This window comes from Lepidochelys kempii, chromosome 3 (assembly GCF_965140285.1).
Source record: "Lepidochelys kempii isolate rLepKem1 chromosome 3, rLepKem1.hap1, whole genome shotgun sequence".
NCBI classification, from domain to species: Eukaryota; Metazoa; Chordata; order Testudines; family Cheloniidae; genus Lepidochelys; species Lepidochelys kempii.
In genome coordinates this window covers 3,185,853-3,200,259 of record NC_136382.1, presented here as the reverse complement: position 1 = coordinate 3,200,259, position 14,407 = coordinate 3,185,853, and the positions used below count along the sequence as shown (strand labels likewise).

The window sequence follows — 14,407 nt, the reverse complement described above, 5'->3', positions numbered from 1 at the left end:
GGGCAGCCCCGAAGGACCGGCGTATGAAAAGCCCCCGCTCCACCCGCGGGCGGGTCCTGGCGCCGCTTCTCTCATTCGACCTCCCTGAGCAAGATGGCGGCCGCGGTGCGGGCGATCGGGAGCCTGACGCGCTTCACGGCTGCTGCCAAGTACTGTCCGCCCCGCCGCGCCGGCCTCCCAGGTGAGGGGCCGCCCGGGGGCAGCCGCGTTTCCCGGGGGGGGGCTAGTCCCGCTCTCGGGGCTGGGGGCTGGGGCTGCACCTCTGCCGGGGGGGATAAGTCCCGCTCTCGGGGGCGGAGGGGGGGAGCTGGGGCTGTGCCTTTGCCGGGGAGGGGGCGGCAAGTCCCGCTCTCGGGGGCGGGGGAGGGGGGGAGCTGGGGCTGCACCTCTGCCGGGGGGGATAGTCCCGCTCTCGGGGCTGGGGGCTGGGGCTGCACCTCTGCCGGGGGGGGGAGGCAAGTCCCGCTCTCGGGGGCGGGGGAGGGGGGGGGCTGGGGCTGCACCTCTGCCGGGGGGGATAGTCCCGCTCTCGGGGGCGGGGGAGGGGGGGGGCTGGGGCTGCACCTCTGCCGGGGGGGATAGTCCCGCTCTCGGGGGCGGAGGGGGGGAGCTGGGGCTGCACCTCTGCCGGGGGGGATAGTCCCGCTCTCGGGGCTGGGGGCTGGGGCTGCACCTCTGCCGGGGGGGATAGTCCCGCTCTCGGGGCTGGGGGCTGGGGCTGCACCTCTGCCGGGGGGGGGAGGCAAGTCCCGCTCTCGGGGGCGGGGGAGGGGGGGGGCTGGGGCTGCACCTCTGCTGGGGGGGCTAGTCCCGCTCTCGGGGGCGGAGGGGGGGGGCTGGGGCTGCACCTCTGCCGGGGAGGGGGCGGCAAGTCCCGCTCTCGGGGGCGGGGGAGGGAGGGGGGGGCTGGGGCTGCGCCTCTGCCGGGGAGGGGGCGGCAAGTCCCGCTCTCGGGGGCGGGGGCGGGGGGGGCTGGGGCTGTGCCTCTGCCGGGGGGGATAGTCCTGCTCTCGGGGGTGGAGGGGGGGAGCTGGGGCTGTGCCTTTGCCGGGGGGGAGCTGGGGCTGTGCCTTTGCCGGGGGGGCAAGGCTTGGTCTCTGGGGGGGCAGGGTTGGGCCCACACCTCTGTCTGGGTGGGGTTATGGTGGGGCAAGGCCTGCTCTCTGTGGTGGGGGCTCTGCCTCCCCCGGCACGTGGTGGGGCCCCCGCTGCCTACCCCCAGGTTCCCTGTGCCCACGGGGAGGCCGCTGGCTGCAGTGTCTGGGCGAGGAGTCAGTGCTGCCCTGCGGGAGGGAAGGGTAGGGTGCTGTTTAATGTGGAGTGTGGGGCTTGGTCCGCATTGCTTGTTCGAATCCTGCTGCTGTAGGGGCCAGGCAGCATCTGTTGACCCCATGGGGCTGCCTGGGGCCTGGCACTGACCAGTCCTGCCCAGAAAAGGGGGAGCAGGGGGGTAGGCCTGAGCGTTCCCAACTGACAGGTCTTGGGATCCTCTCCGGCACCTTCCAGCCACTCTAGAAGTGTCGCACTCCTCAATATCTGGACCTTACTGAGTTTTAAATCTGCAGCTTGGGGGACTCTGAAGTTATAATACACCTCCACTGTTCTTTTTCCCAATGGTCTTCTTCACACTGGGGATTTGGGTGGTGATAGGTTTTAATGAATAGATTAATTTGGTTTAAGATAAATTAAAGTTAATGGGCTCTATTCAGGAGTGTGGCTGTCTCAGGGAACTGGGATTCCAATATAAAACCTGTCCCCTGGATTAAGAGCCCACTGAATTTCGCACAAACAAGCAAACTACAATTGGATCTCAGTTAATTGGGGTGGCTACTGATTTACGCTAGCTTAGTCTCTGATGCATAACTTGCCTAAATCAAGTCACAGGAACTAATTATTCTGATCATAGTTTGCTGGTTTGTGAAATTCAGTGGGTTCTTAATCCGGTGAGCCAGTCTTTACATTAGAATCCATCACCCCAGTTGTTATTCGTTTGTTCTCTTCCTGTTACTCTCAGCAGAGGTGCCCAAGACACTGATCTACACCTATTCCTGGAGGGGCTTTCTCCATGTTAGGGTGGAGGGTCATTGGAGGCAGGGTTTCCTTCTGTAAATACACAGATAGTCTGAAGGGAGCTGGGTTCCCATATGAGTTTAGGATTGTAACTTTGTCAAAATGATACATGATCATACAAGCCATGGAGGGGGAGAGCTAAAAAAGGACATGGCACTTTTAATTGCTAGAGGCCTCTCTCTGTCTTTTTAGTTTCTTGTTTTCAGGATTCTCGCTGTGGCTGATAATCTCCTCCCTTAAAAATAGGTGGTGTTTGGACTCCCCTATTCATCATAGTTGAAAGCAATCTGCCTGGAATAGCCTTGTGTTCTTCACATACCCTAAATCGGTGTTCGCCAAACTGCGGCGGGAGGGGGAGGGCAGGACTTCCACTGACAGGGCAAAGACTGAGCACAAGAGCAGCACATGAGGAAAGTTACATGATCTTGGAGCCGCCGCTATTGCAGACAGATTCCCACAGCTGCTAGTAAAACAGGCAGCTCATTGAAAGTCTTCTATCTTGCATCTCGTGTGGCACCTAGTTCAGCTCACAGGTGTAGGGTGGAAATGTGGGCAACAGCCCGCCATCCCAAGCGTCTCTCTTTCTGCTCCCTTGATGCTCAGCCTAGTTCCAGATCACAAGAGGCCTGGCCCTATGGAGCCACCTGTGGACGCTGTTGTCCCCACCTCAAGCAGCATGCAATCTCCTGGTGAGTCGGGGGGTAGGGAGGGGAGTACAGGAAAAGAGATCAAAGTAAATAAAATGGTTAGGAGAAAATGAGGCAGCAAATGGTGTGAGGGGGTATCATCCATATTCCAATTCATCGCAAGGGAAAGGGATACTCCACCAAACAGTGGGAGACACTCCCCTAAATAAAAGTTCTGGTGAGCTCAGCACTGTCCTAACACTACTTTGCCCTTATAGTCCTCTCTGTCTAGTGGTTTACAAGGTGGGTAATTTCTCTGCCTCAGTATCCCTATCTATAAAAATCCAGTTATGTTCTGCAAAATAATAGCACTACATAGTTGTGCATCGATCATTTTGCAAGTAAATTGGTGTTTCTTCTGGTATCAAAGTGCCTAAGTCCAGCTGGATATTTTCCTCCTTATTCATTCTCACCAGGAGTGAGTCTTGGTCAAATTCTGCCTTCAGTGACTCGTGTGCATCCCCTTTGTGAAGCTGAAATTCATTAATCTCTGTAAAACTTTTGATATCCTATAATGGAGAGTGCAGAGTTTTACGGAGGTAGAAATCAATTCCCCTCCACAGTTTGTTTTTTGTGGTTTAAAAAAAAAAGCTATTGCAAAACCAAACAGTGTTGGAAGTTTTTTTTACTAAATTCTTTTTGGCATTGAAGCAGTTCTTAACAAACCTTTCTTTTCCTGCAGTGTTGGAAATCTAGTAAAAGATGGAATTGACTAGAAATGGTCAACAGAAATGAAACTGACTAATCTCTTTTCATTGTCCAAGCAGGGTGAAGAATACAACATCTAGACTTAAGTCTTTCAGTTCCAGTATAATTTTGACAATTATATAAGGAATTTAAAAAAAGCTAGAGGCCTGCTGGTGTTCCTTTAGAAAGTGCAAGAGGATTTTATCTATTCATGCTGCTAGTTGTAAATGATTTGCAGTTTAAAGTAACAATGCTGTTACTGTAAACTGCCTCTAAGCCACATTTTACTGTGGTTGAGTTTTAAGCCTGGTTATTGCTTTCCACGAGCGTTCTGGCCTCTGCAACTTTATAAAGACACATTTTCCAGGATAACAGATATCAAAAGTATTTCACTGCTTTTGCATAACTATTACTAGGTCACCAAAATTTTTAGCTGTCTTGCGATAATGATAGTGACAAGGTCCCTGCCACAGAGAGCGTGCAGTCTAAATAGACAATGTGGCGGAGGAAGGGGGAGTGGATATAGTAAAGTTTAGCATGTTTTGTTCCAGATTCTTGGTATCTTTTTAGCTTTGTGTACGTTTAGTATGTTTTGCTGAAACTCCTTAAAAATGGTTGTAGAGAGCTTCCCAGAAAGTGTTTAAGGGGAACTTAAGAGAAGAAGCAAAGGCATGTTAGACCATGGAAATGGGAGGGGGCTAATTCAGCCAATCAGTTACTTGCATAACTTCATGAAATAAGAGATTCTCTATCTTTAAAAAGGTAGACCTATTAGGTGAAGTCTAGGACACTGTCAACATATCCAATTGCAAACCCTTACTCTATATATAAAAATACATCTGTTAGTGACCCATGTCACGCTCCCCAGACTTTTCGATCTGGCTATGACTCTAGTGCAGACTCTTGGGGGTGGGAGGAAGGGGTTGGGGAAGCTACCAGTCCTGTTCTTGTAATTTAGTCTCCATTGTTCATCTCATTTCTCCCTTTTGCTGCCCTGGATAGTGTGGTGCAACCCAGGGGCTAAATTGAGCAAGTTCTACAAAGCAGCACACTACTGCCCTTTATCACCGGACTGTGGCCTGCAAAAGCCACACTATGAAATGCTACGTTTTACTCCAAATGACAAGATGGATCATTTTGTGCTGGGGCCTCTAGTCTCAAGTTGCTGCATCCGTTACAAAGACGCGGGCAATGTGAGCGCTACATTTGGCTGGCTGGCCTTTCAATTACCGAAGCCTAGGCACTCCCGAGGCTAGAATCTTAAGGCTATCAAAGATTTCACACAGGGTTTGTAATCTGGGCCTCAGACTTGGTCAAAAATCCTCTTAAAAATAGTCTTGAAATCAAAACCAGGAGACTAATTTCTTAATAAGATGTTGCCGAGAATACATCACTCCCACCATTTCAGAAAGGAATAGAAATGTGATGCACTTTTTCCATTCTCCCACAGCAGTTTACCTTGAGCCTGGGCATGATGAAATTTAGGATAAAGGTCACTCCCTCCCTTCAGAGGAGGAGACCATTTAGAAATGTGGGGGAAAGTGCATGGAGCAGCTCCGAGCCAAGATGACATGGCTGTGGGGGAGGGGATAAGTACTTGTTTGCGAAGCAAAGTGCTGGATGGCTGATTAATCATTGTCTGACCCCACTGGCTGGTTGGAGATTCATCACACCATACTTATTCCCTTTCCTGGATTTCCCAGGTTGTTTTGCCTTTGGGATAGGGATAGTCTGCCTCCTGGGTTGGCACCCTGGAAATAAACCAGTGTGGTATTCTGTAATCTAATGGCTGGTTGCTGCCAACGTACCGGTTTGAAGAGCAGCATTTTTGGTGGTTTGACTCTCAATAGTGGCTCCCACAGACATGGGAAAAACAGTTGTTCCCTGCCATAGCTAGGGGCAGCCCAGTGTTGCATTGGAAGAAGCTTTTATCCAAGGTGAAGGTCACTTGAACAGAAGTGCGAGGGATTTTAGAGTAACAATAGGGATAACTGGAGGCAAAAATGTAAGATGCTAGCTTCAGGGGGCAGGAAAGGGGGTTCTCTTGCTGAGGTTCTGAAGGTCAAAGCTTAAATGTCCCTTTTCACTTATTCTGACTTGTGGGGCCCTCTGACTGCACTCGAAGAGGGCAAGTTTATCTAAAGACTGGCACATGCAATGGTCAGGGGTAGTGACTGAGCTATTTTGTTAGCATTGAGAGCAGGGGGAGAGAAGAAACATGTATTTGTGGGAGCGTCCTATGTAGCTTGTCACGCATTCCTTGTAGATTAGACCAATCCCCCCAGGGAAGTAGGGGAAGCCTTCGTCCATATGATATTTAGGACTGTGCTGGAGAATTCATTCTGCTAGGGCAGGTCTGCCATAGCTGAGGAGAAATTTCTAATGTCTGATTTCTGGGCTTGGAACTCTCCAGAATGCACCATGTCCTGGAATCTCTGTAGTCTGAGATGGCTCTTCAGCTTGCTACACATGAACAAACAGGTGTTTGCCTTTGCGGTCATCATGCATAGTTCAACACTCCGTTCCACTTGCAGCATCCATGGTTAATACCGAGCTCTATAGGCCTCTTGTGTTGGTATTCATGATGCTGGAAAGTCACCAGTACGAGGTCTGTGGCACGAAGGTCACACAAACAGTGGCCTGCATGACTTCTATGCTCTTACTGAAGAATCTTTGTAGAAGCTATTGACTATTTGATATGTGGGTGGGGGAGGAACTAAAAATCTCACTCAGTGGCTGCCTTGAGGACAATATAACTTAAATGTGGCTGCACTAGTTTTTTGGGAAAGCCTGTAACTCCTGTGAACTTCTCTTCCTTAGGTTACGCCTGCCGGAATGTTGCCAGCTCCTCTTCTCGTCAAGGTAAGTGTAAAGAGACTGACTATGGTTTGTGACCTTTTCTGTGAAAATCCAGTAAGAACATAATTCTGAGAGATATTTTGCCTCTTGTTTACAGCTAGAACTCATGTTAACTATGATGTCAAAGGAGATGTTGCAGTTGTACGTTTCAACTCGCCAGATTCAAAGGTATTGCTTTAATCCCCTATGATTACTAGACATTCCTTTTTCAAAAAGGATAAAGTGAGAACAGAAGTAATAGTTCAGAGAAGGCATTGAAAATTATTAGAGGATACATGGTTTAGATTGGAGGGGACACAATCTATAACAAGCTGTAACAAATGAGAAGGTATGTCAGGTGCTCCTTTTACTCTTTTCTACAAGAGTAAGGGGGTATCTGCTGAAATTGAAGGGAAATGCATTTAAAGCTAACCAAGGGAAATTTCTGTACACAGTAAACTAACCAGTGGAATTCATTGCCACAAGATCTCATTGAGTCCAAGAGCTTACTAGGTTTCAAAACAGATGATCCATTTTTATGTATAATGAAGAACATTCATAGCTATAGTATATAGAACTTAACCGTTTAAAGGGGTCATAAATCCTGATGCTCTAGATCACAAACCAATCACTGTCTGACGAGTTTTAGGAGGGAACTTCCCCTATGGGCAGGTTATTTCATAATAGCACGTTGTGAGGTTTCATCTTCGAGGCACCTGGTACTGGCAAGGGTCAAGGACAGGCCCCTGAACTAGATGAATCACTGCAGTCTGCTGTGCAATTCCTGTGTTCCTGTGGCACAGACTCAAGGTATCAGACTTTATAGCAGAACTCTGCCCTGAGTAATTTGGCTGAATACAGCATTATAATTGTACCAGGCGATAGGCTTTCCCTGCTGTCCCGGGAAATTCCCAAGCTATGTATCCTCTGCCCTGCATGAAACAAGTATACGAAGGTGTCGAACAAGAGGGAGTTACTTGCTCTGGGGAATTTGAAGGAGGGGAAGTGGACTTTTCCATTCCTGCCTGCCACTAAGCTTTGGCTTTTTATAGCGGTTCTTTCTTTTCCCTTGAAGTCTTTTTTTTGAAAGTGGGGAAACAAAGGCATGCGCTCCATGAGGGGCTGAACTCTGCCTCTGTCTTTATTCTGTATTTACAGTGTTCATTTGTTGTCTGCAGGTCAACACTTTGTCCAAACAACTGCAATCAGAGTTCACAGAGGTAATGAACGAAATCTGGGCCAATGAGGCGGTCAAAAGTGCTGTCCTAATCTCTGCAAAGCCAGGCTGCTTCATTGCTGGGGCTGATATCAAGTAAGTATTGGGGAGTAAAAGCCACCTGCTGACTGGTGCTTTGTCCACATTGTCTTTGTTAGCGGACAGGACTATTCTCTTATGATCTGGGATCCTGTGTGACATGAGCTTGCTATCTGTGCTTCCTCAATAGTGAGACAGCAGTCTGATCACCAGATCTATCCCTGTGTATCTTGACAGAGGTTTGCTTACCAGGACCTGGAGCTGAGATAGCTTGGAATGGTGGATTCCCCATCACTGACAATTTTTTGGATGTCTTTCTAGAAGATCTGTTCTAGGAATTATTTAGGGGAAGTTCTCTGGCCTGTGCTATGCAGGAGGTCAGACTAGGTGATCACGATGGTCCCTTCTGGCCTTGGAATTTATGGATCATGGCTGGTCAGTGCGGCCCACTAAACTCTAACACATTGCCAGCACTTCCATGAATGCAGAGGTGCGTTCATGGTGGTGGAAAAACAGTTTCCCAACTGATTACCATGAGCTAAACAGCCTAGCTAGCTTGAGCATTGTATGCTGGGATATGAGCCACGCATCAAAGGAAGGTATGTGCTGTAGGCCTCAGGTTCCTTGCATTGGCAAGTTGCTGCCTTTTGGATACGCAGCGTTTTGGACTTCCCTGCTGTTGGGATGTTTAAACACAAACTGCACACTGTCTTGCTGGTCTGAGGGTTAACAGTGAACTCTGGTTTGCTCTCTGCTAAACTCCGTCTGCTCAGTTGTTAGCACATCTAGACTTCAGGGTGACGTGGGAGACTTCTTTCCATACCCAAGGTTTCATATTGTGGGTTCTCTGGAAATAGCAGTGTAACAATGCTGCCTGTGGTGGGACACTTCTCAGAGTATCAATTCAGGACAAATTACTTAGAGCAGGGCAGTTACAGCTGGGTTTTTTTGTTTTTTTTTCTATTAAGGCAAACGGAACCAGCCAGACAGAGAGGACTTTGGTCTCACCCCACTGGCTAACCATAAGTCACACAAGCAATTCCCTCAGACACTCCAGCTTCCCAGTATCCCCACCAGCGCCACTCATTATGGGGACGAATGGTTATGAAAACCAATACCCCAGTAAAAGAGAAAAGGTTCTCTCAATCCCAAAGGACCAATCCCCAGACCCAGGTCAATATACAAGTCAGATCTTACCCACAAATCACGCTGTTGCCAATCCTTTAGAATCTAAAAGTTTATTCATAAAAGGAAAAGATGAGAGCTAGAATTGGTTAAATGGAATCAATTACATACAGTAATGGCAAAGTTCTTGGTTCAGGCTTGCAGCAGTGATGGAATAAACTGCAGGTTCAGATCAAGTCTCTGGAGTACATCCACAGCTGGGATGGGTCATTCAGTCTTTTGTTCAGAGCTTCAGTTTGTAGCAAAGTCCCTCCAGAGGTAAGAAGCAGGATTGAAGGCAAGGTGAAGGTGCTGCAGCAACCTTTTATAGTCTCTTGCTATGTGGCCTCTCTTTCTTTGTTCCAAAGACAAGTTATCCAGCACATGGCATGAAAAAAACCTTAGGGCTTGGCTACACTTGCGAGTTAGAGCGCATTAAAGCAGCCCCGGGCACCCTAGCTCACTCCCCGTCCACACTGGCAAGGCACGTAGCACACTCTGACTCCATGGCTAGAGCACTCCTGGTACTCCACCTCGGTGAGAAGGTTTTTTTCATGCCGTGTGCTGGATAACTTAATGCATGTTGCGCCTTGACTGAAATGACCGGGCATCAGTGTGAATGAGGTGTTGCATTACTGCACTCTGATCAGCCTCCGGAAACATCCCATAATCCCCTTAAGTCAAGTAGCCGCTCTTCTCCTTGTTTTGAACTCGCTGTAGGAATGCGGATATGCCTTTTGAAAGCTCCAGTTCTGACAGCGGGCTGCTTATCTGCTCCGAGACAAAGGAACCATTACTGTGGAATGCCCTTGAGGGAGGGGGGGACTGTCTGAACTTACAAGACAGTATGCTGACATGCTCTCAGGCCCCCCAAAAAGCTACTCTCTCTCCCCCCACATACACACAACACACTCCCTGTCACACTCCACTCCACCACACCCCCCATTTGAAAAGCACGTTGTAGCCACTTGCATGCTGGGATAGCGACCACGATGCACTGCTCTCCGTGGCTGTTGCAAGAGCTGCTAATGTGGCCACACCCGTGCGCTTGTAGCTGTCAGTGTGGACAGGCTGCAACGCTTTCCCTACTGTGCTCTATGAAGGCTGGTTTAACTCAAAGCGCTCTACATCTGCAAGTGTAGCCATGCCCTCCGAGTTCTGTCCATAGGCAGGTCCCTGCAGACCTTGCTGAGTCACAAGGCGTATCTGCCTTTTCTCAGTGGCTCAGCTGTACAGCTGATGGTCCTTAACGGGCCATCCAGCAGGCTAGGCAGAGCTGACACCAACTTGTCTGGGTCACCCAGAAGCAGAGCACAAGTTTGAACTACAGACAGTCTAGAGCCAATACTTATAACTTTAAATACAAAAATGGTACATGCCCAGAGACAGCATAATCCTAACCAGCCAACCATCACCTTGTCTGAGACACCTTATTTGACCCCCTTTGTACAAGATTTGGTGCCACTACAGGACCTTGGTTGCAACAATGATCTATACAGTCCCAGTTCATGTCAATAATGTCACAAGCAGCTACTTGGCCAGGGGGCAGCTGTAATCTCTGTGCCCTTCAACAGCTCACTGTTTTCCTTGCCCACCCCGGGAAGGGAAGAGATTCTCTATAAAATGTGCCTTGGAGGAGGAGGAGACCAGCCAGAGCGAGTATTTTATTTTTATTTTTTGAAAAAAGACAGGTTGAATTCAAAGGCTTCCTTTGGCCTCAGCATGAAGATCCTGCTCTCCTGGCCCTTGCTGGCTGGTTCCAAAGGACACTAACTGGCTAGCCATTTCAAATTGGCTGAGTGTGTGAGATCAGAGTGCTGCTTTACAAATTATCCTACTCTCCTCCACCCTCCCGAAGAGGCAAGTGTTTGCAAAGCCTTTTGTGTGAGCTCTTTCCCCCCTGCATTTGATCTGCAGACGCACTCTAATGCAGTGGTTCAGCCCACCAGTCTTAGCAGACTTCCTGCATTGCTTGGCACCCTAGGGCTAGGGGGTTATACTGATCCTGCATCTCTCTTAATAAAACTGTGGGGGGTAGGAAGCCGTGCCTGAAGCACTCCCCACTTCACTGATGCTGTCTCCGCACTGCTATGCACATCTGATCCGTCTTTCTACCCTGCTGCAGTATGATCGAATCCTGCAAGACCATTCAGGAAGTGACGCAGCTTTCTCAGGAAGGACAGAAGATGTTTGAGAAACTTGAAAAATCTCCAAAGCCCATAGTTGCTGCCATCAGCGGCTCCTGCCTGGGAGGAGGACTAGAGGTACTGTAGGGAGTTTCAGGGCTGCAGGGCAGATGCTGCAGAGGTCTCTGGGCTACTTGGGAGAATTCAGCTCCATTCCTAAGAGTACAGAAATGGGATTTCAGGCCTCATGGCAGCCGGCAAACCTGCTGAATTCTGTTTATGGTAAATGACCTGTTTTGTTGCATTTGAGGTCTCTGGCATAGTCATCCTTCTGCTTAGCTTGTGAGACATTGTGATCTAAGTGCAGGGATGGACCAGGCCAGTATTTGGATGGGAGGCCTGCAGGGAGAATACTAGAGCTGCCGCAAGAGACATTGGTGTCTTGACAGATGTCCCTCTGTCCCCGTGTTGATCCGCTACCTTAGCGCTGTGCTAGGGGGTGTGTTACTGCAGTTGAGAGAGACAGTTCAGGTCCTGACCACTTGTGTTCCTTTATAGGCCCTTGTTAGAGTGGGGGTGTAAAATGGGTGTCTTGGCCAGATCCCACCTTGAGTAATTGTACCCATCCTATCTACAGTCCCCTTGTAATTTCAGATGGGTACAGTGTTACTTCCTAGTCTGAACTGTTTAGTGTTATGCGCTATCAAATAGCTACTGCATGCCCCTAGTGAGGATAGGAAGGTGAGAGGATCTTGTCTCAGAGCGTGGTAGGCAATAAGTGGTTAGCCTGAAAGTTGTAAACTGCAAGGCTCTTCTGGTGTCTCTGGATGAAAGGCATTGTTCAAATGCAAGATTGTTATTGCTAGGAATGAAATCTCAAGGCTCGTGTGTTGCGTCCCTCGGCCTGTCTCTGTGCTATCTAGACCTCACCGATCTCGTGAAGAGTCTGGGCTTGGTGTCAGCATGGGGGTAAATGCCATCTTCAGAGCCACAGGGTTAATCTGTAAATAAGATTATGCTCTGATTGCACTTAATGAGATTAGCCAGTTAGAACCAGATGCTTTTTAAAGGACCCTGATTGGGGTGCAGCTGGGATCTGTGACCACATAGGACCCAATGTCCATCTCCAGAGCTGGCGGAGACAAAGAGGGAGTCCCAGGCAGTTCTGCTCACGTAGAGGGTGGCTATGGGGTGTATTGATGGGCCCTGGCATTTTCCGCAGTGAGATGTTCTGGAAGTGCAAACTATTCTATTGGATATATTTTTGTCTCCTCCAAGGTTGCTGTCTCCTGCCAATACAGAATAGCTACCAAGGACAAGAAGACAGTATTGGGCACACCCGAGGTGTTACTGGGTCTACTGCCAGGTGCAGGGGGTACTCAGAGGCTGCCAAAGATGGTAAGTTAAGAGGATGCGCAGTTCCTTTCCTTCACATCGCTATCTCCAGGTCTGACGCCCTCTGTCTGTCTTCCAGGTGGGACTTCCTGCTGCCTTTGACATGATGCTGACAGGGAAGAACATCCGTGCTGACAGAGCAAAGAGGATGGGGCTGGTTGACCAATTGGTTGATCCACTAGGTCAGTGGCTAAGACTCAAGAATTGTCTTAAAACTACTTAAGGGACTAATCTGTTGCCCTTTGGATTAATTCCTCCAATTTGATTAAATGGGTAGAGAAGTCTTTGATGCGGTCATTCATCTAATGGGATATAGAGTTTATCATCTGGGCTGGGTGCTCGTTTCCAGAATCTCAGCTTTTGGGGAGGGAACAGGAATCACAGTGCAGGGTATTCAGGGTGCAGAGCATATGTTTTACATAAGCTAAACGAATTTGTCAAGGTTAGAATTCAGAGTGGATCTGTTTCCCTTTTTGTGAGCAGATAAATTTGGATAGGACCTGCATTCTTCATTGATCATGTCTTACTAATTGAGCACATCAAGTGATAAATCCATGGTACACCCACATCTTGAATATTACATGCAGATGTGGTCGCCTGATCTCAAAAAAGATATATTGGAAATGTTCAGAAAAGGGCAACAAAAATGATTAAGGGTATGGAACAGCTTCTGTATGAGGAGATATTAATAAAATTGGGACTTTGCAGCTTGAAAAAGAGACTACTAAGGGGCGGGGATATGGTAGAAGTCTATAAAATCATGACTAGTGTGGAGAAAGTAACTAAGAACATGGTGTTTACTCCTTCTCATAACACAAGAACCTAGGGGTCACCAAATGAAATTAATAGGCAGCAGATTTAAAACAAACATAAGGCTGTATTTCTTCACACAATGCAGAGTCAACCTGTGGAACACTCTGCCAGAGGATGTTGTGAAGGCCCCAACTATAACAGGGTTCAAAAAAGCACTAGATAAGTTCATGGAGGACCGGTCCATCAATGGCTATTAGCCAGGATGGGCAGGGATGATGTTCTGAGCCTCTGTTTGCCAGAAGCTGGGAATGGGCGATAGGGGATGGATCACTTGATGATTCCCTGTTCTGTTCATTCCCTCTGGGGCACCTGGCACTGGCCACTGTCAGAAGACAGGACACTGGGCTAGATGGACCTTTGGTTTGACCCAGTATGGCTGTTCTTATTAAAGGTAATGGATATCCCAAGACCTGGATTTCAGGGCAGTATCTGTGCTCTGCATAATGATAGGTGATCTGCTGTTTCTCCAGTGACGGGAGAACCCCAGAGCTTTGGGCACTCAAAATTGCTAATTCACTTTCAGTTAGAAGGGGAAAATGCCTTGCCAATTGCAGTCATGATCTGAAGTGCTAAATCTGTTGATCCCTGCTATTCCTGCACTGAGGGACCTTTATTGGCCGGTGGCTTATTGGAGTGGGGAAGCTTTAGCCCAAAAAGTGAAAACTCAAGAAAGCTTTAAGCATCTGAAAATGGGGCTTAGAATGGAAATTATTGTGCACTATTAAATTCTGGCAGCTGATCCTGCCATAATAGTCAATTATTGTGCTTGTTTCCTTGGGCCAACACCTGGTGAAGGAAGTGTGTAGGCCTTTTAAACTCTCAACTGAAAATGCTGTCTTCCTGTCCTCCACAAGTGCAATGGATAAGGTCCCTTGCTTCTGTATCTTGCATCTCTCCATCTTGTCTGGATTAACACGGTCAGCTTTCTTCTAATTCGGTAAATTGACATTTAGAAGTGCCCCAGCATGTCGGTGAGTTTGATGTAAACCCTTTATGGTCACTTACCCAGCATCGCGCTGCACTTCAAAAAGGGGCAAATATTCCTTGCTGTACCTTCAAATCATCTTGGCTTATTATGAAGGTGCCATGAATTTTGAGCAACATAGTTAAGCCAACCTGATCCCCAGTGTTGACAGCACAAGAGCAGCGGAAGAATTCTTCCATAGACCTAGCTGCTGCCTCTGGGGGAGGTGGATTACCTACGTCAACAGGAGACTCTCTGCTCTTGGTGTCAGTAGTGTCTATGCGGAAGCACGACCGTGGTGCCATTGTAGCATTTCAAGTGTGGACAAGCCCTCCGAATGTCCCCGCTAAATGCAAGGTAGGAGAGGATAGGATGGATTGTTTAGCATAAGTAGTTAACCCCCATTGAA

The 14,407-nt window shown here is 48.5% G+C and overlaps 1 protein-coding gene across 2 annotated transcripts in view; it reads left to right on the top strand.

The window, feature by feature from the left end:
* Positions 1-6: 6 nt before the first annotated feature.
* Positions 7-14,407, top strand: part of HADHA (hydroxyacyl-CoA dehydrogenase trifunctional multienzyme complex subunit alpha) — a 38,185-nt gene continuing 23,784 nt past the window's right edge. Inside the window, exons 1-8 of one of the 2 annotated variants that reach the window (XM_073335494.2) lie at positions 7-181; positions 2,674-2,759; positions 6,264-6,305; positions 6,400-6,470; positions 7,460-7,593; positions 10,826-10,964; positions 12,105-12,224; positions 12,301-12,403. In XM_073335494.2, the coding sequence (XP_073191595.1) occupies positions 24-181; positions 2,674-2,759; positions 6,264-6,305; positions 6,400-6,470; positions 7,460-7,593; positions 10,826-10,964; positions 12,105-12,224; positions 12,301-12,403 (853 nt within the window). In that variant the 5' untranslated portion in view covers positions 7-23. The remainder of the gene's footprint in view (positions 182-2,673; positions 2,760-6,263; positions 6,306-6,399; positions 6,471-7,459; positions 7,594-10,825; positions 10,965-12,104; positions 12,225-12,300; positions 12,404-14,407) is intronic. The other variant, XM_073335493.2, reaches the window with a different exon arrangement.